The 26938-nt window shown below is 39.7% G+C and overlaps 1 protein-coding gene across 1 annotated transcript in view; it reads right to left on the minus strand.

Annotated features, from left to right (window-relative positions):
• usp33 (ubiquitin specific peptidase 33) overlaps positions 1-20955 on the minus strand; it is a 30045-nt gene extending 9090 nt beyond the window's left edge. The window contains 14 exon segments of the mRNA XM_034182601.1: positions 259-431; positions 832-947; positions 4035-4137; positions 4294-4788; positions 6919-6997; positions 7185-7298; positions 8562-8631; positions 8970-9084; positions 10225-10374; positions 20229-20291; positions 20419-20471; positions 20683-20689; positions 20691-20774; positions 20941-20955. Of these exon segments, the coding sequence (XP_034038492.1) occupies positions 259-431; positions 832-947; positions 4035-4137; positions 4294-4788; positions 6919-6997; positions 7185-7298; positions 8562-8631; positions 8970-9084; positions 10225-10374; positions 20229-20291; positions 20419-20471; positions 20683-20689; positions 20691-20774; positions 20941-20955 (1637 nt within the window).
• Positions 20956-26938: the final 5983 nt, after the last annotated feature.

The raw sequence follows: 26938 nt of genomic DNA on the forward strand, positions 1-26938 counted from the left end.
CAACAACACTTTACTGAGTCTTAAAGTAAATAAATTTTGGGGAAAAAAGCGATGCAACATGTTTCAACCCGTCAAATGAATTGATGCACTTGCGTTGCGCGTTTGTATCTAGATACAGATTCGTATCGATTAATCTCCACATACCTAGGCATGTATGTATGTATGTATGTACGTACGTACGTACTAAAATTTTCTGATATATATATATATATATATATATATATATATTAAAAAAAAAGCAAAGCATGTTGAACAGACCTCTTTATATATTCCATGACAAAGGCAATCCAACTCTGTGCTGCATAAGCGTCTCCACAGGAGCCAGCTCTCACCAGGGAGGTCTGGTGGGTGGAGGAGTGAAGTTTGGCTAGGTCTTCCTTTCCTGGGATAGGCAATGAGATATCTTGGAAATTTTCCAGAGTCACAGACACCTGACAGCCAACAAGACAGACAGTTAAACCTTCCTTCTCAAAATCATTATGACTGGTACTACATGTATGTATGTACAATTACAAAGGTTATTGTTACAGTTAGCATTTCTTCACAATCTTTAAAGGTTTGCCAATTTGTAATATACAGATTGGGGGAGAGTACTGAGATAGCATCTGTTGCGATTTGGCACCATATAGACAAACCAAATTGCTTATACGAGTATCGTAGGTACCATTCTGGCACTAAGTCACAAGTGTGAAAAATGTGTGTGTGTATATATATAAAGATCAATTAAAATTATCTAAAAATATTAGAATGGCTTTGCAAAGCATGTCCCTCACACACTGCAATCCTACTATCTAACAAATTTTCATTAGAAAGGGTGATATTTCTACTAACCCGATCACAGGTGAGGCACTGAACAGAGCTGATAATTGTCCCATCGAAGACATCGGAAATAACACTGCGATATTTCTTCTGATGTTTGTTCTTTGGTGGGGAGAATTTGGTCATGGCTGAAGAAAAGCAGAGTGAAAATAATCACCTACATTTTATTTATTTATTAAGAGTTATTGTTCACATATTCAAGAACCAGAAGTGATTGTGCTACTCACACTTAAGGGCTTCAACCTCCATATGGCTACCTCTGTCTACACAAAAGAATTTACCATACTCATGCATCCGAGTGACCAGGGCATTCCATGCAAAATTCTGCCTGATGAGGCGTGGGCCGATGCATGAGCCCGGCCAATATTACATTAGTCTGAAAGCCCATTTTAATAAAATAATAAAATGTTAGATTTCATCACAATTTAAAAAATAAACTACAAATAACTCACCTGTTTGTGTACGCATTTGTACTGTACAAATCCTTTTCACATTCATTAAATGTGTTACTTGTCAGCTGATGTTTGGCGAAAAGTTGTGTACATGCTCAAAACGTTGTGTGAACATCAGACAGAGAACTTTCCCGATAGTGTACGTACATTTGTTTTGTCCTGTACGTGTTCATGGGAGCAATTTGGTGGGGGATGGGGGGACATGTCCCCCCCACCTTTTCAACCAGGGGGGACAGAATATGGTATGTCCCCCCCACCTTCTGACATATATGTGTGTACTTGAAACATGCTATGCCAGTCTTATGTGCAAACCATGTCAGAATAGTATCTTTGTTTCTGCAAGTTTGTATTTTTAGCAGCACTGACTTGTTTACAACACCTGTTTCTTGTTTGTCACATTCGGAATTTTCTGGGACTGCATTTGCCCAGATTTGAAACCAAAAATAGTTGCCTCTAGAGACTAGTGTCTACACATAAGTATCAATGGACTATATGCTAGTTTACTAAATTCTGAAAGTTAGAAAAAGAAATCAGAAAAGCTATCTGGGACCTCAGAAAGCCCATCTGCAATTATTGCTTGATCTCCAAAATCAGTCTATGCAAGCAAAATTATGTTCAGTATGAGTGTTGTCATTAGTGCCACTTCGAAAATTAAATTCATGATAAGTAATTTACAGTGTTGCCACAGTTACTTTGAAAAAGTAATCCAATTACTGATTACTCCTTGAAAAAGTAACTTAGTTACTTTACTGATTACTCAATTGTAAAAGTAACTAAGTTAGATTACTAGTTACTTTTTTAGTTAGTTTTTAGTTACTTTCACAGGGAGAAGGTAGAGAAGAAAGCACTCTTTACATAAAAACGAAATGGGAAACTGAATTGGCAATAGACATTACAGATGACGACTGGTTTAAGATGTGTGAAACGCAACACAGTACAACAAACTCATTGCTGTGGAGAGAATACTGCTGGAAGAATTTGACCCGTTTTTTTATTACACCTAAAATCAAGAGCGGACAAACTTCAAACCTGCAAACATGCTGGAGGTTATGTGGGGAAACGGAGGCTAATCATACTCATATATTCTGGACATGCTTAAAAATAACAGTTTATTGGAAACAATTTAAAACAACTTTGATTAAAATCTTGGGATATGAAATTCCAGATACATGTCTGGTGTTGTATCTGGGAAACATAACCGAAGTGGTGAGGAATGAAGACATGTATCTCTCAAAAATCATCTTAGCTGCTTCTAAAAAAGCAATCACAAAGAAATGGTTACAACCAGACCCACCCACACAACAGGACTGGATCAATATTGTGGAAAATATTTCAGGGATGGAGAAAATTACTTATAATCTTAAGCTGAAAGGGGACAAATATGATAAGCAATGGAAAAAGTGGAAAATCTTCTTAAATGGCACCAATGCAGTGACATAAATATTTTGATTTGATATTGTAATATTGTACTAAAATATCTGTCAATCTGTTATAGAAATATGTAACTCCAGACTGTTATGTTACTGTGATTGATGTTATTGTTGATTTAATTTTTGTATGAACCTTTAAAAACAATAAAAATAAAGTTAAAAAAATGAAAGTTTTATTGCGTTTTCACATGATGTGGTCCTCAGAAAGCGAGTTTAGGTGAATTTGAGTGGAAAATAGTGTTAGTTGTTGACGCGTCACAGAGGATCAGCTGTTTTTAGCGCACGGATACAGAGCAGCTCAGCTAAGAATTCTAAATAAAGGAGGGAAAAAAAACATTAAAATGTCTTTGTAAAGCTCAGTGCAAGTGTGCTGTTGTCACCGTGCTTTAAGAGGTGCGGATGAAAAGCTCACAGCTCTCTTAAAGTGGGCAGTGCAGTTGAACCCCAACCCCCTGCCCACGGACCAAGTTTAATGCTGCTATCGACCCACAATACAAAAATAATAGTAACGCACAGTGACTTGGAGAAGTAACTTTAATCTGATTACTGATTTAGAAAGACTGCGCCCTTGTACGTGTTCATAGCATGCCAGTGGATAGACAGTTGATGTTAAATTCTCATGTTGACAACAGAAAAACTGTCACAGCAGAATTCAATCTGCAGCGGCAGACTGCAGGAGGTGACGGGAGTAATGAGTAATTTTGCAATAATGACAGACAATTTACTTAATTCGTTATATTTTTAAAAAAGGATGAGCACCTCTGATGGCAGCTTAAAAAGTAATCAGTTTCTTCCTGACCTTTTTTTTGCTTCGCTAAAACTAAAACAACATTCATTAGAGGTGGATTTTTCCAGTCAGCTTCTCACTGAAAGTCATGGAACATCCAGTTTGTACTGTCGCAGTCACAGCCAAACAATGGAGCATCTGTGAGTTATCCATTTATCTTCTGTTCGTGTCCAGAAGTGCTGCACAACAGCAGTCAATGTTTGTCCACAGTGCATTAGAGTCTGAAATCCATAGAAAACTGAAGCATTTGATCATTTTTGTTACTGGACAAATTTTTTAATTGAAGCCATTCTTGTCAGTTTACTCAATCTGGACCACAGCAGTGTGTGCCACAACTCTCAGACTGCAAACTTTCAAATTCACATCATTGTCATGCAATTACTACCACTGCACACGGATGGCATTGTCACAGGTAAGACCAGAAGAGACGAGGCGTTTAAGCAACGTCCATCTAAAAAAGGAGTGGGCTGATGCTTGGCCAGTGGCAGTCCGGCAACACAAATGCTGTACTTACAAAGGTCTGCCAACTAAAGTTTAGTACCTTACCTTTCTTGTGTACAGGGTTAAGGTTGGTCCAGCCAGAGGAAGCTTTGGGAGGGCTGCTGGACATTTGGATATATGTGTATCCATACAGATGGAACTCTGCAGCCTTATGGTGTGGACATTTGGATGTCTGTTCAGGAATCCAGACAAGAAAGTGTCAGGAAGTTTCAAGGGTCTTTAATTTAACATTAAATTTATACCAAAACTCTAAACATGTAATTTGTTTAATTGACAGCATATTACAACGACAACAAACACAAACACAAAAGTTACGTGGATCCAACACTGAACGTTACATGACTGAAGGTGAGCTACCTGATACTCTATCTTGAACCTTGATGGCTCCTTGGCTGCTTATGATGGGTGTGGTCTCACTGGTAGTGTCAACATCTTTGTCCATGTCTCCTCCATTGCTTCCATTGATATTGTTAATCCCTGAACGGTACAGGTTATTAATCATGTTCTTCTCCTTCTGCCACTCCCTGTTGGCCTGGATTTCATCTTGCTCAGAAATCAACATCTCTCCTTCATTTGCGTCATCCACCAGTACAATTCCTCCCTGAACATCATTACTGGAGCGCTCACTGCTAACAAAAGACTTGCATGACTGGAAGTCACTGTCTGATTGGCTGTGGCTGTCCTCATCAGGGCCACTGTCCACGGTGATGCTAGTGGACTGGTTGTAGGGTTCAGGCAGTGACTCCTTCAGTTCCTCGTGAAGTTCATCCATCAAGCAGCGCAGAAACTCCTGGGAATCCTGGAGACCATGTTAGGTCAATCACAAGATTCACTCATGAGCTATATCTTAGCTGAGAAATTTTGTTATTAAAGGCTTTTGTACAACAGTCATTCTGATTACACAATGTTTCCATTTTACAATGACCCCTTTCACATCCTTCCTTTGTCGAATTCTACATAACATCAAAATCAAATACTAATGGGTCTATAATCAAATTTTATGAGCATCAGTCATCCAATCTCCCTCTCAAGACAAATAAACTCTCCTCTCCCAGGACCTAGAAATGTGTGTGGGTGCATGAGGGTGCTACCTCAGTACTAATCAGTCCTCTGGGGAGAGATTTTACCATAAAGACAATGCTGAGTGATACACAACACAGTATCACTACAGACATGATGCAGTTGTATGCAAAAGTTTGGGCACCCCTGATAATTTTCATGATTTTCCTTTATAAATCATTGGTTGTCTGGATCAGAACTTTCAGTTAAATATATCATATAGCAGGCAAACACAGTGATATTTGAGAAGTGAAATGAAATTTTGAGTGTTTACAGAAAGTGTGCAATAATTATTTAAACAAAATTAGGCAGGTGCATAAATTTGGGCACCCTTGTCATTTTATTGATTTGAATACATTTAGCGCTAATTATTGGAACACAAAATTGGTTTGGTAAGCTCATTGACCCTTGACCTCCTTACACAGGTGAATCCAATTATGAGAAAGGGTGTTTAAGGTGGCCATTTGCAAATGTTTCTCCTCTTTGCATCTCTTCTGATGAGTGGCAACATGGGACCCTCTAAACAACTCTCAAATGACCTGAAAAACAAAGATTGTTCAACATCATGGTTTAGGGGAAAGATACGAAAAGGTATCACAGAGATTTCAGCTGTCAGTTTCCACTGTGAGAAACATAGTGAGGAAATGGAAGACCACAGGCACAGTACTAGTTAAGGACCGAAGTGGCAGGCCAAGAAAAATCTCAAACTGAAGCGGAGGATGGTGAGAACAGTCATAGTCAACTCACAGACATGCTTCAAAGACCTACAACATGATCTTGCTGCAGATAGTGTCTCTGTGCATCCTTCAACTGTACAGCGCACTTTGCACAAAGAGATGCTGTATGATGCTGTAATGCAGAAGTATTTCTGCGTACACGCCACAAATAGAGTCCCTTGAGATATGCTAAAGCACATCTGGACAAGCCAGGTTCATTTTGGAATAAGGTACTGTGGACTGATGAAACTAAAATTGAGTTATTTGGACATAACAAGGGGCGGTATGCGTGGCTAAAAAAGAACAGCATTCCAAGAAAAGCGCTTGCTACCCACAGTAAAATCTGGAGGTGGTTCCATCATGCTGTGGGGCTGTGTGGCCAGTGCAGGTACTGGCAATCTTGTTAAAGTTAAGGGTCACATGGATTCCAGTCAATATCAGCAGATTCTTGAGAACAATGTTCTTGAATCAGTGACAAAGTTGAAGTTGCGCCGGGGCTGGATCGTTCAACAACAACCCTAAACACTGCTCAAAATCTATTAAGGCATTCACGCAGAGGAACAAGTACAACATTCTGGAATGGCCATCTCAGTTCCCAGACCTGAATATTATTGAAAATCTGTGATTTTAAGCGGGCTGTCCATGCTCGGAAACCAACAGCCTGAGATGTTCTGTAAAGAAGAATGGATCAAAATACCTTAAACCAGAAACCAGATTTTCATTGGAAGCTACAGGAAATGTTTAGAGGCCGTCATTTCTGCAAAAGGAAGATCTACTAAATATTGATGTATTTTTTCTGTTGGGGTGCCCAAATTTATGCAGCTGCTTAATTTTGTTTAAAGAATTATTGCACACTTTCTGTAAATCCTATAAACTTCATTTCCCTTCTCAAATATCAGTGTGTTTGTCTGCTATATGATATATTTAACTGAAATTTCTGATCCAGACAACCAATGATTTATAAAGGAAAATCATGGAAATTATCAAGGGGTGCCCAAATTTTTACATACCACTGTATTGTAGCATTCATTTGCATCAAAATACACACTTATTTTTCAAGACATGACCGAAACAAAGATGAAATGTGTACATATAGGCTGCACATCTTTTAGAACACAAATTCAATACTGTTTCAATGTGTGAAAAGGGCCCACCTGCTGTGAGTATCCTCGAAACATGGGATTTATGGCTTTGATCCCCTGGAACAAGGTGGTCGGAACCACATAAGAGGGTCTGCAACATGGTTAAACAATGTTGTCACACAATAAAATGTCACAATCAAGCATTGCATTATGAAATGTGATACATTTTAGCAGTAGATGACAAGTTGAATTGTTATGCTATGGGCATATGCAAAGCAGATTGTGAAATTAAGTGTAGGATGTGCAATTAAGACAAAGAAAAAAAGGATAGCACCTACCTGTTCTTGTGCCACAGCTCTGAAACAATTTTTTGATAACTTTTACAGAGTGCTAGCTTCTTGTCCGTCCTCACCAATCCACCACATTCGAGAAAAAATTGTGTCAAGGGCGGACTGTAGAAAAAACATGATACATAAATCACATGGCCATCAAACAAGGCTTGACTGATGATCAGATTTTTACCACTGACACCAAAGTGCTTGTAGTGCAGAGGCAATTACAAAATTCTAAAAGTTAGTAATTAGGTAAGTAGTTACAGCAGTAGTGTAATAGAGTTCCCAAGGTGAAGCCAGTAAACATTTACTACCTCATGCAAGAACCTATACAGGTCCGCTCAAGTGGACACATCTAGAATTGAATCCTGGTCATTAGGTTGGGAGTTCAGAGCCTATGCCACAGAGCCACCACCCGTGCTCTGAGTAATGAGGTAAAACTCAAAACACAGCTAGAGTTTTCTTGAAAGTTAAAGAAAGTGCTGCCGTACATTTGTGCAACTGATGCAGAGTGAACAAATATTTACAAAGAAAAGACAACACAGAATAAACAACTCATGGAATATTCTATTCCCATGTCAAAAAATAAATAAAGGAATAAATAAATCAGAGAAGATTAGTGGCCCAGTGGTGACTGACGAAGCAGTGCTCACAGAAGGAGATCAAAAGAAAGTCTCAAAAGAAGATCCTCAATCTGTAGCCGTGTCATTCCTATTTTTGGAATATGATTTAGATTGCAAATTTTGACCTACGTACATGTTTTCCAGTTCTGTCTTAAATTCAGCGTATGCATCATCAGTTTATCCATCCAATCATTTATACTGCTCCTGGGTAGTACAAAAGGAAAGAAGCCATTGTATGTCCCATAAAAAATAAACGATACGAAGTAAAAACATTCAGGCTTATGTACAATAACTTGACAGTGCCATAATTTAAGTGCCAACATTATTGAGCCAATAATAAAGAATAAAGCTAAATGACTGTCCTGTCAGGTAAATAATACAATTGTAGCAATTCGAGGGGGACAAAATGACTGCAAAGAAAACTGGAAAAAAGGAATAAGGCAGGAGAAGAGCCGGCATTTTGCAGGAGAAAAGCCTACAGGAAAACACAAAAGTCCATTTCTACCACTAATAGAATGCACTGCAGATACTTCCACCAAGCCATCAAATAAGCACAGCCACAGTGGTTTCCCACATGAGAAGAATAAGAGAAAAGACAGGCACAGAAAATACCATATCAACACTGAAAAGATGGTGTCTGAAAATGTAAACAGAGGATGTGAAGCACAGTGAAGAAAGACTGTAGAGCACGTAGGAAGGGGCACAGATGATATGCTGTGTAAACAGGAGGACAGAGAGCAGATGGAGGACAAGGTCTCACCAGTTAGACAGAGCCTGGAGGGCAGCATTCATGTAGCAGGTGTTGCCTATGTTCTTCAGACCAGTCAAGCCTGGTGGAAAAACAAGCCGCAAAAAAAAATAAATAAATAAAAATAAAATTTTGTACATTATCTTGGCAGTTAAAAGTGTTCTCATACATACAAGATAACACTTTTAAAATAGCTGAAAATAGTGAACATATTTATTCTCAACTGCTGACAACTCTGAAGTTATAGACGTCTGTGGCTGTGATGGAAAAACTGTGCAAATGTTGACCCTTTGCACAAAATCACAAAAATTGTGCCACTGTCCAATTACTTGTGGACCTAACTGTAGGTGATTAACTAAAAATCTATTTATATCATGCTCCATTTGACATGTTCAACACTGTAACCATGTTGCTGCTGACCTCTGGCACGCAGGTTGTCCTCGTCCTCAATTTCCATGTCCAGGTCTTCACAACCTACACTAGGGGCAGCCATTATGGAGGTCGGGCTCCCAGGGGCCCTTCTGTTATCATGGAGCTACAGCACACACACATCAACACCATCAGAAAAATCTTAGTGAGCAAATAATCACCTCAAATATGACTGACATTTCAAACTGTCACTCAGAGCAGACTGGTGATATCACACACTTCTGCCTACATGATAACAGAATGCACAGTATAAATTTTTTTAATTTAGCAATTATGCTTGAAACCATCAGGCAACATAAAGTTGTATTATACAAATAATGAATGTTTATAAGTTCAATGGTACGAATATTTCATGAGGTGGAAGATGGAACGTACCATTCAAGAGGCAAAGCCTCGTTGAATGGTAGGTTCCATCTTTCACTGAATTAAATATTTGTTCCATTGAAAGAATGAAAAAACATTCATTATTTGTTTTATATAACTGCTAAATTAGATCCTTGTCATTTGATATTTTATTCATTTATAAACAAAAGAAAACAACTGGTGTTTTCATGTCAACAGTCCAACATGAACTTTAAATTTGAGTCCAACGTTGTTCTCAGTCAACTTGTAAAAATTGTCTGTGATGCTGTGCACTGTCTTTGTGTACTTCAAAAAAAAAAAAGACTGTGCAGTTCCTCAGTCCAGCAAAAAATCACGTCAAGTCAAATCAAGTCAGAAAATAGTCCAGCTTTTCATTCCAACAGCTCTTCATGCCCCTAGATGGCTTACAGCGTAGTGGATTTTGTGTGTGTGGGTGTGTTAGAAGAATTAACAGTATCAATTAGCTCCTTCAAATCATCGTCTGTCAACAAAACAAACACCGCTATCTTTAGCTAAATGCTGCCCCCTGTAGTGTGAGTGCGCTCGGTGGTCAGGGCATGCAATAGCAAATTTGATATAGCATCAAAACTGCACGCTAAAAAAGAACTACTGCACAGTCAATGAAACACAACGGCAAATGGTATGAATAATCCATGTCACGTGACATACAACCCACCAATCAAATGACAAATATCCACTCAGCCATTATATAAATTCAGATAACAGACTTCTGCACTTTTTGAAAGATTTCACTTCTGCTCTTCTTTGTTACTTTATGAATTTTTCCATTCACCATTAAATCTGGTTGTAGCACTGTGCAAATAAATAACAGCTGCGAGAAACCTAAACACCAGCCTCATTAATGTTTACAGCAAAGCCTTACTTGACCAGCACTCTGTGGAGACTGAATGAGGTTGCTGTTGGCATGGGGTGAATTTGGGCCCAGTTTACGCTCCAGGAACACCTCTTTACGGCAGGCATAGCACCACACCCTGAGTGTGGTCAAGTTCACGGTCAGGTTGTGCCGAGTGTCCTGCACAGTTATAAACAAACGTATAGCTGTTGCACACTCTGTCATCATTTCAAACTGTAAACAAAATATGTTCATCTTTAACTACAGCAGTTGATGAAGTTCATATGTGCTTGCCACTTTTCGCAACATCATGTATCACCGGCACCAGCAGAGTCAACACATCAGCCGTTTGGGTAGGGCCTAATGGAATGTTTTATTATTTATTTATTCCTGGATCGTCTTGCATGCATTTTGTTTGCCTGCTTTGGATTTGGGATAGAAATTCCTGCATTCTGTGGTTTTGTGAAATGGTTGTGGTGGTAGGGGGGCTGTAAGGATACCTACTGCACCCATGTCTGACAATGTTAAAAACCTACACTGAAATAACTAACAAATTAGGAAAGAATACAGAAGCAGTTACAAATGTAGCCATTCTAATAAAAGCAGTAATACTTGAAATGAATTTATTCTAAAAAAGTTAAACTGATACATTTACAAATTTTTTTTAAAAGTGACAGCAAACTGAAGTACAGGTCTGTGAAAGCTCACAAAATGATGCCTTTTGCTTTGCTACACCAGTGGTAGTAAATCTTTTGTGATGAAATACCTCAATTAAACTGGTCAACCTTTGTACATGTAATTGACACATATTCTGTTTTTTTTTTTTTAAATTACTCAAACTATCTCTCCTGGAATTATTTTCCTTTGTGGACAACTTCAAGCAGTGTGCTTCCATTGTGTCTAGTTTCATTGGAAAAAAAAAAGAAAGAAAAAAGAGGAAGCATTGGGCTTAAAAGTCTCCTGGATGGACAGAGGGACAGACAGGGCGGTTCATCAATGTCTTCCCCCACCCTCTGCCAAAATAAATAAATAAAATAGTTTTTGCTTGCAAGGGTATAGAAATAGCTGTATCCCACTTCCATTTTGACTGAAATCAAATTAATAAATTGTAGAGACTTCCAGGTAGCGACGTACTTGAGACCATGCCCCTGAGAAAAGCATCTAATTTCTCAATAAAAACTTAACTAAACTTCGAGTGGAGCATATGTTTGATGAGTGGGAAAAGATTTACAAGGGGCCGAAAAAAGAAGGAAAATGCATATAAATCAAGAAAAAGCCAGGTTGGTGAAGAAAGCTAATGTGAGCAACTTGGAAGCAGAATGCGCTAGTATGGCATGCTAGACACAGAGGATGCAAATTCCTAAATTATACATGTCCAAAAGCTTCAATAACTTAAAGGTGATAGAGAGAGGTTGAATGGGGCATTAATCCTTGTTCTGTGATGTGATATGTAGCCCAAAAAAAATTGGTTGGGTCTGTAATGGCTCAGAACCTTCCTAAAAGGCTCTCTGAAACAGCTATGTTACTATGCTGGGTTTAGAATGCCTCGTTTGCTTTTAATGGCGTCGTTTCAGAGCTTATTTGGCAACCTCATTATGAAATGCACGTAGGTGTTGGCGCTGATCAGTTGCCGTTGTTTGATTGGCTGCCCTTGCTCTCACTGAAAATGCCTCTAAGAGGATTAGGAAAGTCTCCGGTTCAACTCAGAACAGAATGAAAATGATCGCTGATTCGCTCATTTCGCTGTCAATCAAAAATGGATTCAGCCTCAGACAGATCATCCAATCATCATGCAGAAGCTGGGCGTCCGGGCCAGCCGAGGCCAGCCCACTACCCCATAGACCCCCAGACATGCAGAGCCTCCGATGGGCGGGACAAAGCCCAGCATTTATTCAATGACTCGTCTCGTTTTGCTGCACTTGTGTCCGTATTGATGTCTGTGGACGACGGTTTAAAGCACTGTGAAGCTGCGGGTTTGAGTGAGAGGAAATCCGCGTCGTTACCAGTGATAAGAAGCTGAATCTGAACAAAAGTTGAGCGCGTTGTAGCGAAAACCAGACGACAGTAATCTTCACTAACTTATTTAACAGATCACGTTTCAACATTGCTGTTGAGTGATAAATCTTGTTCCTCGCCCACCAACATGAAGTCAGCCAGAGGCTGACTGTGACATAAAGTCCAGTCACAAAATAATAATGATAATAATAAAAAAAAAATGATCCGAAATAAATTTAAAAACAAATTTAAAACAAAAGAAAATGTGATACAGGCTGTACTGATTGCTGGGGTTGATTTAGTCGCAAAGTCGGAACTGACCCTCTACTGAGTATTAAATGCCGACTGAAGCCAGCTCGAAATTGTGCAAGGTTTGTGAAACAGTCCTCCGTGAAATGCGCAGAGCAAAGAAATAGTCGGCGGTTGTATGTACTGGGGATGCGGTTAAAAATGAATAAAAGCCATTGATGGCGTACATTGCTTTCCGTGGGAAGAATATGTAAAGATCGTAGTCCACTATGACAGCCTGGGAAGGCACACCTGTAGCTCGCCACTGCTCCTCTTCCAGTGGCAGGAATGGGTGGGCACAACCTTATGAATAATTAATTTCGAAGGTGCGTGTGTGAAGGGGGTGGGTGTGGGGGGGCTATTGGTGAAAAGTGACGTAACTTTTCTCTCAAAAACGGATTGGCCTGTTTTCTGGCGGCAATTCAAAAAAGGAGAATTACTTGAAACAGAGGTTCTGAAACTTGCTGGCACTTCGTGGGTATTCCCCACAGCGGGGAGACTCTGAACTAACACCAAAAACATGAAAAAGATGATTTTGATTCTCTATCCCCTTTAATCAAAGAAACTGGTGTGTTCGATGTCTGGAGGAATTGCCATGCCTCTGAGAAAGACTTTACTCATTTTTTGGCCACACATCAGATCCATTCATCTCTATTTGATAAGTATCATAGATAGACACAGAATGCTCAGTAGGAACCTCAGATGTCTCAGACCATAATGCAGTTCACTCAACTATACATTTAAATGACAGACAAAAAAAAAAAAATATATTGTGGAGAATTAATATTGGGATTCTGAATAGCACAACAGTGAATGAAGTAAAACGAGAAACTGGGGATTATATTGAAAATAATGCCAACAATGAAGTAGAACCAACAATAGTTTCAGAATCAGAGAAGAGGATTTTCAACAAAAATGGCAAGGAGGACTTAGAACAAATGTGGCAGAAATGGACTGCATTCAAGACCAAATTCCAGCCACAATGGACTTAAAAAAATAAATAAGAATGTGAATACCCCCCCCCCCCCCCCAGTTTGTTGCTGTTTTTGTCTTACCATTGTTGTTGTTATTGTTCTATTGTTTCTGAAAAATGGCTAAATAAAAAGTATTAAAAAATGTAATAAATTGTAAACAAACAGGGACACACACAAATTTGACCTTTTTTTGCACAAGACCAGGAGTACAAGAACTCTGAAGACTTGAGCCTCATCTTCCTGTGAAGATACATACAACATTTGTCTGCGACAAATGTCTGTAACTTGCCCAAAGAAAGGTGGACAAAGTCCCTTAAACGTGTCCCAGATGTGACAATCAGAACATTAAGGCAATATTTAGTAGATAACACTGGTGCCGTCAGCTGTAATCCTGTCATAGCTTTATTCATAAAAATCATTCAGTATTACAACAGTAAAATTAACTTGTGTGAAACTACATGTCTTGATTCAAATGTGCTTTGCACAAATGATAGCTGTATTTGAGAGGAAAGCCAGAAAAACAGCAGACTTGTCCATCAGGAAGTGTCATCAGGCAGACTTCAGAATGAGATAAAAAGCAACATTCCATTCATTCATTCATCAAAAACAAAGTGTACTGCTCCAGTCATCATGAAACAAAAACTCAGTATTTTTCAAGCGTTTAGAAACAGTAAAACGCACAATGAAAGTAGTTTAACTTCTGAACAAGGGTGCAGTTTACTTTCGTTTTGAGGCGGGTTGCCAGGTCTGCACTTTATAAACCAGCCTGTTAGGAGGCAAGCTGGATTAAGCAATTTCATCCTGTTTTAGCAATCATTGTACAACATTGTTGCATGAATTTTATCCGCGCAATGGTACGCAATCTGCCATGCCAAAGAATAAACTCTTTGTAAACCGTTGTAAACTCTGTGGCTTCATGCAAGTGCGCAAAGAAAATTTTGAAATGTTCAACATCTCTGGCACGCATTAATTATGCGAACTTCACATGACCACTGCGCAAACAAGTATAAGTGTCAGTGCTAGTCATTGCGTCAATGCACCGCACCATAGTGCAGCTCATCTGAACGATTATGATGAGATGTTAAATCTATCAAACATAATTTTACAGAGACTCATAAGAAGGAATGAAAATGCAACTGTTTTACAAAGCTATTACACATTAAATATTACAAATAATTACCTTTTAGACTATTCCAAATGCATTCTCGACCTCATGAAGCACACGAGGCATCTCATTTTTACATAGTTTATGCACGTTGTAAACTCTGCGTAAATTGCGCAAGGTCGTGCGCGTAATGACATGCATTAATTCAAATAGGTTGTGCAATGTCCACAACTAGTTCACGTAAATGGCAGCCTCGCACAGTTTACGACAAGTTTATTCATTGGCACGCAAGTGCTGGGATCAAATTTGTGTGTCAAGGTGACTATAGAGATTGGAATCCTTGCCAACAAAATCTACTTCCTGTCCCACTTATATGCAAAAAAAAAAAAGTGGGATCACACTTAAAAGCACAGATTTTGCAACTGCAGACATATCCCAAAACAACAGGCTATGCAGAGATTAGTTCAATACAGAGCGATATCTCCGGTTGCAGGTAGGTTTACAAGTCAAACAGGTGCTGCTATGGAAATGAGGTCAAGTTGCGCTGATTCAATAGTCTGCTCAGACAAACACCAGCGAACTGAAAGTCTGTCAGGTCAGCAGGCTGAGGGTGAGCATCACACCCTGCATTAACCACCACGGGTTACATTAGCCTTGACAACTCAATCAATCAATCAATCAATTTTTTTTATATAGCGCCAAATCACAACAAACAGTTGCCCCAAGGCGCTTTATATTGTAAGGCAAGGCCATACAATAATTATGTAAAACCCCAACGGTCAAAACGACCCCCTGTGAGCAAGCACTTGGCTACAGTGGGAAGGAAAAACTCCCTTTTAACAGGAAGAAACCTCCAGCAGAACCAGGCTCAGGGAGGGGCAGTCTTCTGCTGGGAATGGTTGGGGCTGAGGGAGAGAACCAGGAAAAAGACATGCTGTGGAAGGGAGCAGAGATCGATCACTAATGATTAAATGCAGAGTGGTGCATACAGAGCAAAAAGAGAAAGAAACAGTGCATCATGGGAACCCCCCAGCAGTCTACGTCTATAGCAGCATAACTAAGGGATGGTTCAGGGTCACCTGATCCAGCCCTAACTATAAGCTTTAGCAAAAGGAAAGTTTTAAGCCTAATCTTAAAGTAGAGAGGGTGTCTGTCTCCCTGATCTGAATTGGGAGCTGGTTCCACAGGAGAGGAGCCTGAAAGCTGAAGGCTCTGCCTCCCATTCTACTCTTACAAACCCTAGGAACTACAAGTAAGCCTGCAGTCTGAGAGCGAAGTGCTCTATTGGGGTGATATGGTACTATGAGGTCCCTAAGATAAGATGGGACCTGATTATTCAAAACCTTATAAGTAAGAAGAAGCCAGTGAAGAGAGGCCAATATGGGTGAGATATGCTCTCTCCTTCTAGTCCCCGTCAGTACTCTAGCTGCAGCATTTTGAATTAACTGAAGGCTTTTTAGGGAACTTTTAGGACAACCTGATAATAATGAATTACAATAGTCCAGCCTAGAGGAAATAAATGCATGAATTAGTTTTTCAGCATCACTCTGAGACAAGACCTTTCTGATTTTAGAGATATTACGTAAATGCAAAAAAGCAGTCCTACATATTTGTTTAATATGCGCTTTGAATGACATATCCTGATCAAAAATGACTCCAAGATTTCTCACAGTATTACTAGAGGTCAGGGTAATGCCATCCAGAGTAAGGATCTGGTTAGACACCATGTTTCTAAGATTTGTGGGGCCAAGTACAATAACTTCAGTTTTATCTGAGTTTAAAAGCAGGAAATTAGAGGTCATCCATGTCTTTATGTCTGTAAGACAATCCTGCAGTTTAGCTAATTGGTGTGTGTCCTCTGGCTTCATGGATAGATAAAGCTGGGTATCATCTGCGTAACAATGAAATTTAAGCAATACCGTCTAATAATACTGCCTAAGGGAAGCATGTATAAAGTGAATAAATTGGTCCTAGCACAGAACCTTGTGGAACTCCATAATTAACTTTAGTCTGTGAAGAAGATTCCCCATTTACATGAACAAAATTGTAATCTATTAGACAAATATGATTCAAACCACCGCAGCGCAGTGCCCTTTAATACCTATGGCATGCTCTAATCTCTGTAATAAAATTTTATGGTAACAGTATCAAAAGCAGCACTGAGGTCTAACAGAACAAGCACAGAGATGAGTCCACTGTCCGAGGCCATAAGAAGATCATTTGTAACCTTCACTAATGCTGTTTCTGTACTATGATGAATTCTAAAACCTGACTGAAACTCTTCAAATAGACCATTCCTCTGCAGATGATCAGTTAGTTGTTTTACAACTACCTTTTCAAGAATTTTTGAGAGAAAAGGAAGGTTGGAGATTGGCCTATAATTAGCTAAGATAGCTGGGGTCAAGTGATGGCTTTTTAAGTAATGGTTTAATCACTGCCACTTAAAAGCCTGTGGTACATAGCCAACTAACAAAGATAGATTGATCATATTTAAGATCGAAGCATTAAATAATTGGTAGGGCTTCCTTGAGCCAGCCTGGTAGGACATGGGTCTAATAAACATGTTGATGGCTTTGGATGAATTAACTAATGAAATACCTCAGACAGAACAATCGGAGAGAAAGCAGTCTAACCCAATACTGGCATCACGGAAAGCAGCCAAAGATAACGATACGTCTTTGGGATGGTTATGAGTAATTTTTCTCTAATAGTTAAAATTTTGTTAGCAAAGAAAGTCATGAAGTCATTACTAGTTAAAGTTAATGGAATACTCAGCTCAATAGAGCTCTGACTCTTTGTCAGCCTGGCTACAGTGCTGAAAAGAAACCTGGGGTTGTTCTTATTTTCTTCAATTAGTGATGAGTAGTAAGATGTCCTAGCTTTACGAAGGGCTTTTTTATAGAGCAACAGACTCTTTTTCCAGGCTAAGTGAAGATCTTCTAAATTAGTGAGACGCCATTTCCTCTCCAACTTACGGGTTATCTGCTTTAAGCTACGAGTTTGTGAGTTATACCACGGAGTCAGACACTTCTGATTTAAAGCTCTCTTTTTCAGAGGAGCTACAGCATCCAAAGTTGTCTTCAATGAGGATGTAAAACTATTGACGAGATACTCTATCTCCCTAACGAGTTTAGGTAGCTACTTGCACTGTGTTGGTATATGGCATTAGAGAACATAAAGAAGGAATCATATCCTTAAACTAGTTACAGCGCTTTCTGAAAGACTTCTAGTGTAATGAAACTTATTCCCCACTGACTGGGTAGTCCATCAGAGTAAATGTAAATGTATTAAGAAATGATCAGACAGAAGGGAGTTTCAGGGAATACTGTTAGTCTTCTATTTCCATACCATAAGTCAGAACAAGATCTAAGACTATGATTAAATGGTGGGGGACTCATTTACTTTTGAGCAAAAGCCAATAGAGTCTAATAATAGATTAAATGGGAACTGGGAAAAGCAACAATGAACACCAGACTAAGCATACCATAATACTCCCCCTCATCTTATTCACTTATATAAAGTGCACAGAAGATGATTATGGCATCCCACAATTTTTTTTTTTTTTTGTCCTTATAATGTGACGTTCTATAACTTCAATAACATATCTTATTGCTTCCACATGGACATTTTAACCATGTTGAAAAGTTTCAGACCACATCTTGTGTGCCAACTAGGGAACTCAATTACAGAAAAATGTAATTTCACATACACAAAATGTAGTCCAGCCTGAATATGTTGTAGAAAGCTTTTTCATAGAGTAGTATTTGAATTTATTACTCATCATAGTGAAGACTAATTATGCAAATCCGCATTTCTTTAAAAGAACACATGCAGCAGAAAGGTTTTGTTTTCTGATGTATTACTTTTAAGCTAAAAACTTAAAGCAAAATGTTTTGTTTGTTGTTTTACATTTTACTAATTAAAATCCACTGGCAGCTGAGGACTAGACCGGTTCCTGGTACCTCCCTGGACCACCACAACTGCACACAGTTAAGGGGCAGAGAGACATGGACACAAAGGGACAGAGACATTAAGTAGTCACCCTGGATAAGAAAAAAGGCGAATCAAAGTAGGGCTGGGCGATATGACTTAAAATTCAAATCATGATATAATGATCCCTTCACGGTAATGGCGTATATCACGATATAAATTAAGTGTTAAAGTTATAATGAAGCATTTCTGAATGGGTCATATAGTCCCTTTGCAAAGCTAAATTGATTTAAATAAATAAATACAAAAATAAAAAAAAATAAAAACCAGATATAATTAATTTTGACCTGATTCTCGGACTTGTTAGACATGTATTTTTGTGCACTGGAATAATCTCATTTCACCATTCCTGCTTCTGTCCAGCAGGAGGCAGTGTTAGTTTGTCTGCTTTTAACATTACAACCGGCCCTGAATTGGGCCAGATATGGCCTCTCTCTCCTAGTCTGTGACCGGTTGGTGGCTGAAACACTGACGTCAGCCTCACTTTGATGGGGCATGTGAGCGCTGCTTTCCTATTGGTCATTATGAGTGGGAATCTCCTCCAAATGAAGGCCATTATCCGGCCCAATCATAGCTGGGCCGGTTGTCAGGCTAGCTGCTTTGGTGCCGTTTTGTCCAGAAAGACCTCAGAGCACACTGTCGTGGGTTGATGCTCTGATTGGCTTATGTTGTGGGGCGGAAGGCATGGGTTTTTTTTTTTCTGTTCTCCTGGGCAAAGACGGAAGCGCTCAGTGCAGTTGAATGAGAGGAAAGTGAGACTGTTTACTTTGGTTTTCTGCAAATAGGGCACCAATATGACCATAAAATTCACAAAAAAAACCATTGCAGAAATTATTACTATAATAATCATCATGTGACTTTTACATGACCAAATTCAGTCAGGCAACTCCAGAGGGATAAAATAGCTTATAATTTTGCACTCTTACACGGAGAAGGTTTAATCTACAGAGCGGAGAGGGAGCCTGTGACCAAAGCACTGACTGCAGCCTTTTCCAGTCATTCAGAGTCACTGGAGGAAGATACGATGACGTCCTCAACAAGCATTAACGCGATTTGGTCGGTGGAGTCTAAATCTCTACCGTCGGCCAAATTTATATCGTGAAACGGTTATATCGTATATATCACCCACCCCTAAATCAAAGTCACTGGTAATATAATAAAAAGTCAGTCCTCTAATACGAATCTCCTGCACAAGCATTTCTTTTATCCATTCTGACTTTTTATCTACATTAACAGCTTGAGAAGCTATGTAAAGATTCATAGCAACTGAATGTGAGATATAGTATCCATGGTACTGATAATACTAGTGAAGCTCCCCCACTTCCCACAGGAATTACTATCTATTAATAACAGATGATCCACTGGCAAAACTGTACAAGATGTAGAGATCTAGGCAAACACCCACACTTGTTAGCAGCAATGTGTGTGCTGCCAATGCTGCGAGATGCACAAAGACTTTCTGATACTGTGTTTCTGAAAAAAGAAAAAAAAAAAAAAAAGCTAAAGTCATGGCTCCCCAGGCTTGCAACTGGCATTATTGTAATTTATGTCTCCTCTGCTTCTCCTCCATCATATCCACTGACACCTTACATCTTATTCAACCACAAAAGTTCTTTAAGAGAACATCTGCATTCGTTACTTTTCTCACTACAACAGCATTAAAAAGATCTGAGATCTCCCACCTGCGAATGGACGGTGCTGTGGTCAGCGTGAGATTCTCCACAGCCAACATATGAGCACCCATTCTACAGAGGAAAAACAAACAATGAATGCAGACAGTGTTGTTAACGAAGACAACCCTTTAGTTGTCCTGGGAAACACTGTTTTAATCACTGAATCAATGAACCTATTTACTGCAAGTCATTATCTTACCTCTAGACACGCCCATAGATTTGGCCCTCTGACTTTACAGTCTTGCCCTGGCCCTAGAAATGGATATAACATGCTCAGGTTAACATCACGTCTCTGATTTTCAAAATAAAAGAAATGCAGCAGTAAAACTTCAAAAACAAAAGGTGATATTAACATCCCAGTTACACAATTCTTTTCAGGAATAACAACAATCAGTGGATGCTCTTCAGATTTGGTCAAGAGATACCTATAACAGAAACTATGTTATAAGGGCAGGCCACTCACCATGGGAATTTCTGAATCAGGTCCTACTTGGTGATCTCCCCCACGCAGTCCAGGTGGAGACAGTCACTGCTCAACCCCAATGCATCACTCAGCTACAGGTCCAACACAGAGGAAAAGAGGTGCAAGCACACCATTTAGTACCACAATACACATTCTTACCGATGATTTTTCAAAACTCCATATTTATCACCTCTACACTGTATGTGTTACAGACTGTCAGTGAAAATTTCAAATATTATGAATTTCCCCCCCACCCACCACCCACCCACCCATCATGGCAAATGGTGACTAGATACCAAACACATACACACCCGAAGAGTGGGCTGGCACAAACCTAGAATCGAAGAATCGAAGAGCAGAACTCATAACACTGACTCCAGTCATCAACCAGACAAGGAGGAAACAGTGGCCCACAGCTAAGCCTGGTTTACACATAGACGTAAGAGCTCCCTGAAAGTCCCAGAAGAGGTTTTTGGCCGTCTTAAGGATCAAACGCCGTTGTTAACCGCCGGCACTAGGGGGCATGGCTTAGTTCCGGCTTTACCGGGAATCGTCGAAAAAATTATTCAACATGTCGAATAATTCCGGGAGCGCTCCTGGAGAATTTGCGTGACGACGGAGACAACGCGAACAACGGCGTTTGATACTTTTTAATCGCCGTTTCATCCTGCCCCTTCCTGTAGTGCCGCAGTTTACACCGCCGTAATTGGAGGCCGGCGTTGTATGCCTAACCAACGGCGTGTAAAATGGCGATAGAGCCCACATCGGCGTCCTCAACGGCATTTTAACCGGCGACAGAGGCAAACAAAACGGTGGCGCTAGCGGACAGTGCGCCGTTCTAAACGCCACCTCCCGGTTAAAACGGTGTTCCAAACGGCCGATAGGCGGCGGTCAGTATAAAACGCTAGCGCGCTGCATGGCACTTGGGCCAGCTCCAGATATTTTTGCAGAGAAGCTCCAGTATGCCTCCTAAAAGAAAATTGGCAGTGGCAAGGACTTACCAAGAGGTCTGGTTCAGAAGCAGAGGGGAGGCCTGTGGTGGAGACAGAGCAACATGTTGAGGAGGGGGAAAGGAAGGAGAAGAAAAGGCTGAGGAATGATCTCCCTCCCCCTGCAGTGACAGAGGCATGTATTCCTGCTGCTTCAGCCCTATTATACTCTGGGGGCGGTGCCTATATGCAAAAGATCCTGGAGTAACGCAGGATTTGCCTGGATAAAACCAGCGGTACACAGGGCATTATCGGCGGCAGCAGAACACCGCCGTTCTCACGCGCGTCTTTAACCTGCGATGTAAAGGATAGAACTGGGTATTAACCCCCGTTGCCTGACGTGTGCCAGATGCTACGGCGTCAAAACACCGCTTTTATTCAGCGGATTTAGCTGTGTTTTAGCCGCGTATTTGCGGATAGTATGGCGGTCAAAATGGCTGGCGAAATGCTCCGCCCCTTTCCACCGCGAAAACAGCCGGAACTACCGCGAACTTCGGTCTACGTACTACCCGCAGGACAAAACCGTCTATGTGTAAACAGGGCTTAATAGAAGCAGCCTCCCAACTTCAGAATAACAGTTTGGAGGCCCAACCGGACCAGAAAACTTGGATAGAAGAGTTAATCGCAGCTGTGTCACACCAGATTACAACCAAAAGGTATCCATGAGCAAGGTTCTTAATCCCCAAGTTGATCCCAGTGTGCACAAATTCTGCATTTAAAGACAACTGAGTAAAATCAACTCCAACTCTGCTCACCAGACTAACTGTTCAAGGTCTTGAAAAGAAGCCCTCACACTACCCAGCAAAACTTTGCTTTTAGTCTGACATGAGATGTGATCTTGACTTTAAAAAGCTTGGTGACCACCATTCCAAAACCATGAAAACCAGTGACATTTAATGAATTTTACATATAGATGGAGCATTTCTAGACTAGGCTAATCATATACAGAGACCAAACATTCCCCCAGGGTCAAGCACAGGCTTACTGTCAAGGAAACACTTACTTTTAACAGGAAGACAACATCAAACAGAATCACAACAAGACATGAAAAGACTACTGCCTCTGTAGATGTGGGTGCCAGAATGGGAGATTCAAGAAACACATTTCTTCTTAACAGCTTATTAACAAGAAGGCAGCCCTGATATCAAGTTGCAATGAGTCATCAGACATTTTTGAGAGTAAAACCAACAGAGTTTGATTCTCAATGCCTGCTATTTAAGCTGCTTTCACAGCGGGCCAACATAGAGTTGCATCATACAGGGTCATGATGACACCAGGTTTATGCAGCCTAACGCCACAATACACTGTGGGAGGCAAAGGGCGGTGTGAAACGGCTTGCAAAAAATTAATCGTTATTTTTTTCACAGATTTCAGTGTACTGGGGTGATTCTTTAACTATGGGCACTATTGGCCTTGTAAATGTAATTTCCACCACACCATTGCTTTACAATATAAAGCGCCTTGGGGCAACTGTTTGTTGTGATTTGGCGCTATATACATGTGCTCTGATGTCCCTGTTTATCTCCATAGAAACTACCCAAACAATCTTTCATACAAACTGTTTAGGGACATTTACAGTGTTGTGGTGGAAATTACAGCAATAGTGTGGGACAACTACATTTTGTTTAAAAAAAAATAAATCACAACAGTTGTATGACATTGAATACCCCAGTTATGTTTTGATCATTTTACTGATATTTTATTCAGAGATATTTAAAACATTAGAAAAAAAAAAAACGTTTCTTTACCATTCATTTTTATCACTGAAGATCAAAAGTCTGGGTGTGGGACAAGCACAAAATGGCAATTATTTGCATATAATGATGCTGAAAAAGGTTGAAAAAAGTCATCATAGACTACTAGAACAAATTTCTTAACACGCTTTCATTGTAAGATAACTATAAAAGTGTGAAATTTCCCCTTTTTCTGTTTTCATACAATATGATCAAAGGACATAATAAGTACCCGTAGTCTAAGAATCACCCACAGCACTGGGATGCAGAAAGGAAGTAATTTTCATGCAAGTTGAAGCAACGTAACAGTACTTAACGTGACTGTATGCCACGCCCATGCAATACACACTACCAGATGCCATTTTATGATCCCACTGTGCTCCATTGTTGCGAGGTACAAATCACACAGGATTGTTGTTGAACTTTGTGTATTGTTGAGGACTGTTGTTGCAGATTTTTTGCCGCCACCTGTGTTCCTCTTCTTCTCTCAAGCGATCAGATTTTGCCACAGTATTAACCAGTTGTTCCCAGGACATCCAGATGCTGCAGAATTGCAGCTTTGACACAAAGACTAAAAACCAACATGATCTTTTCTCCAAAAAGTCCACTAATTCCAAGAGTAGCGACGTCTGTTCTGTGTTCTGGCAGCAGATGGGACTGGACCAAAAGGGCTTACAAAAGGGCTTTACTAAGGTTGTACAAGCCACTGCCAAAACACTGGGTTGTACTACATCTGTTGCAAGTCGCGCTTGATTCATACTAACTAGTAGGAGTTTAGCGGCCCCGAATAACTTCACACATGGGTAAATAACACTGTACTTTCAACTTTCCCATTCCACCCAAAAATGAGTATGCAAACAAAATTGTAACTACCATTGCATGTATGTATGCAGAGACACGTGCATAATTGCGAGTTGCATCATGGACAGATGATCATTAGGGAGTAAAATAACGATGTTCTCTGAAGTGTGAATATTTTCAAACTTAATTTTCCTCCAGCACTAATTTGCACTGCATTCTCATTAGGCTGTGCAGTTGTGGGCTCCATTTCAGTCGCATTCACTCCACCATCTCTGATATGGTGCAGACAGAAAATCAGTCACAGTTGTGTGTTCTGGACATGTTCAATAAATCTATTTTTTCAGAGCTCAGAACAAAGAAAAAGGCACACAAGCCTGGTAATTTATTGTCTTTTGAGTTATGATGGACTCTTTGTCCACTCGGTCATTTATATTAAGGGGGAAAGTCATGCCTGAGAATGATTATTGTTTAACTACAACACTGCACAGATTTGGCCAGTTAAATCCTAAATTATGGGATTCACTGTAACAGTATTTGCCAAGTAAAACTCAAGCCTTTGTGTTTCAGCAACAGCTAATTTTATTTTATTTTTTTCCTGGATGTATTTTTGTATTTTATTCATAACTATAGGTGTTGACAGTTATGTCATTTTTGTTCTTGCTGATATTTTTTTAGTTCAGCTCTGAGTTTATACAGTCTTGACAAAGTCTTAATTTATTATTATTATTTTTAGATTGACACAATAGTTTTCTTGTTTCTCCTGGGTTGTGTCAACTATATCTCAATTTCTTTGTTTTGCCCAGACTTGTGAAACATGCATAACAATGTTTTATTTACCGACAGCCTATGGTAAATGGACTGCATTTATATAGTGTTTTTCCATCGACATCAGACGCTCAAAGCGCCTTACAATAATGCCTCACATTCACCCCAATGTCAGGGTGCACTCATACAAGGTGCTCACTACACATGGGAGAAACTAGGGGATTAAGGACCTTGCCCAAGGGCACTTAGTGATTTTCCGGTCAGGCTGGGATTTGAACCAAGGATCCTTTGATCTAAAGCACAACGAATTAACACTAGACCATCACCTCCCCTATCACTATCTGTAATAATATTAATTAATATTATTAATTTTTCCTACAACATTTTTGACTCATGAGACCGTTTGTCAAAGAATTATGTCACAGCAGCTTGACTCCCCTGTGGCCCAATGTCCATATTCTGTTTACTGTCTACAAATAAAAGATAGCATAATAATATTAATTTTGGTGAGTTATTGACATTTTTTGCTTTACCCCCAATTATCACAAGGAATGGGAATACTGACTTTTAATGGTTAATTGCAAACACAAGACCATGATACTCTGTCCACTATATACTTTTGTGGGATGAGAAGATCCATAGCACACTAGGGAACATCATGATTTTTAACTGATTTACATGATTTTTATTAACACCATTTTTTAACCTGGGATGTATTTTAAAGCAGCAGCTTCCAGCTGGAAACACAGCGGGTGAGATCATCACGACGATGTGTGTGCAAGTGCGCGGATCAAAGTCGTGCAAGTGTCAGGGCACTTTACATCTGCAGGGTTCCTCTCCATGCTACCTGACACTTCTATTGACATTTTTGCCAGTTCACAGTGGCAAGAAGCAGTTTCTAGGGTTGATCCGGATACTCGTTTCAACGAGCATCCGGTACGGAATAAAGCATTTTTGACGCAGCACGAGCATGATATGAGTAAAGCTCGTCAATATCTGTGCTCGTGCTGAAAGAAAATCCTGATTGGCTAACTGACTGTCTTCACGCTCTGTGACTGGCCAGTCACTCACAGCGCCCGTCCCTCCCTACACAAGACACATCTCTGCACCCAGACCTCACTCTCACACAGACAGGAACTGATCTCTCTCTCTGTGCTTGACTTGATTCTACCTCACAATGCTCTCTCAGTATTCCTTAGGTTTTCTTCAGTTCGCCTCTATTTTGGTTTGTATGGTATTTAAAGTTACTTGGTGAACTTGTTTCGTAATGTACGTGGTGTATTTGACACAAGAGAGCTAAAGACGGCTTGTGTCGTGTTGGTCACTGCATCCATTCCGGTAAATTTTTTTTGTTTGTTTTTTTTTTACCGTTTGTTTGCTCTTAGTTTGGCTGGTGATATAAAGTCAGTTGGAAAACTTTGCTTGTACTGAATGCAGTGCTTTTGAGAAGAATCCAGTGAACAAGGCTGACATATTTCCCTGTTTGCCATCACTGGATGTTTGCATGAATCACCAAGTTTACACAGATCATTAAAAAAAATAAACAGAACAACCTCTCTCTCTCCCTCCCTCTCACTCAGTCAAACACACATGCACATGGACACACACACACAGACACCTTAATCAACATTGTTTAACTTTGTGTGGAAAAAAATGCCAAGAACGTTAGGTAGTAAAATAAATAAATAACTGAAAAAAAATCAGTTTGATCATAAAATAAAAATATAATACAAAAATTGTGTTGGAGTATGACAACTCTGTTCATGCATACTAGTTCATAATTTCCTACTACACTGAATGTCAATCTGAGGCTGTTTCTGTTATTCATACACTTAAGAATAATCATGTTCTGAGTTCATAAAAAACTTGTTCTGTAAATAGTTCATTTGTTATTGTGATCAAAAACATTGAATCTCAATTCTGAGGCTGTTCTGTAAATATTCATTCATACACTTACGAATATTCATG

This window comes from Thalassophryne amazonica, chromosome 12 (genome assembly GCF_902500255.1).
Source record: "Thalassophryne amazonica chromosome 12, fThaAma1.1, whole genome shotgun sequence".
In the NCBI taxonomy this organism is placed as follows: domain Eukaryota; kingdom Metazoa; phylum Chordata; class Actinopteri; order Batrachoidiformes; family Batrachoididae; genus Thalassophryne; species Thalassophryne amazonica.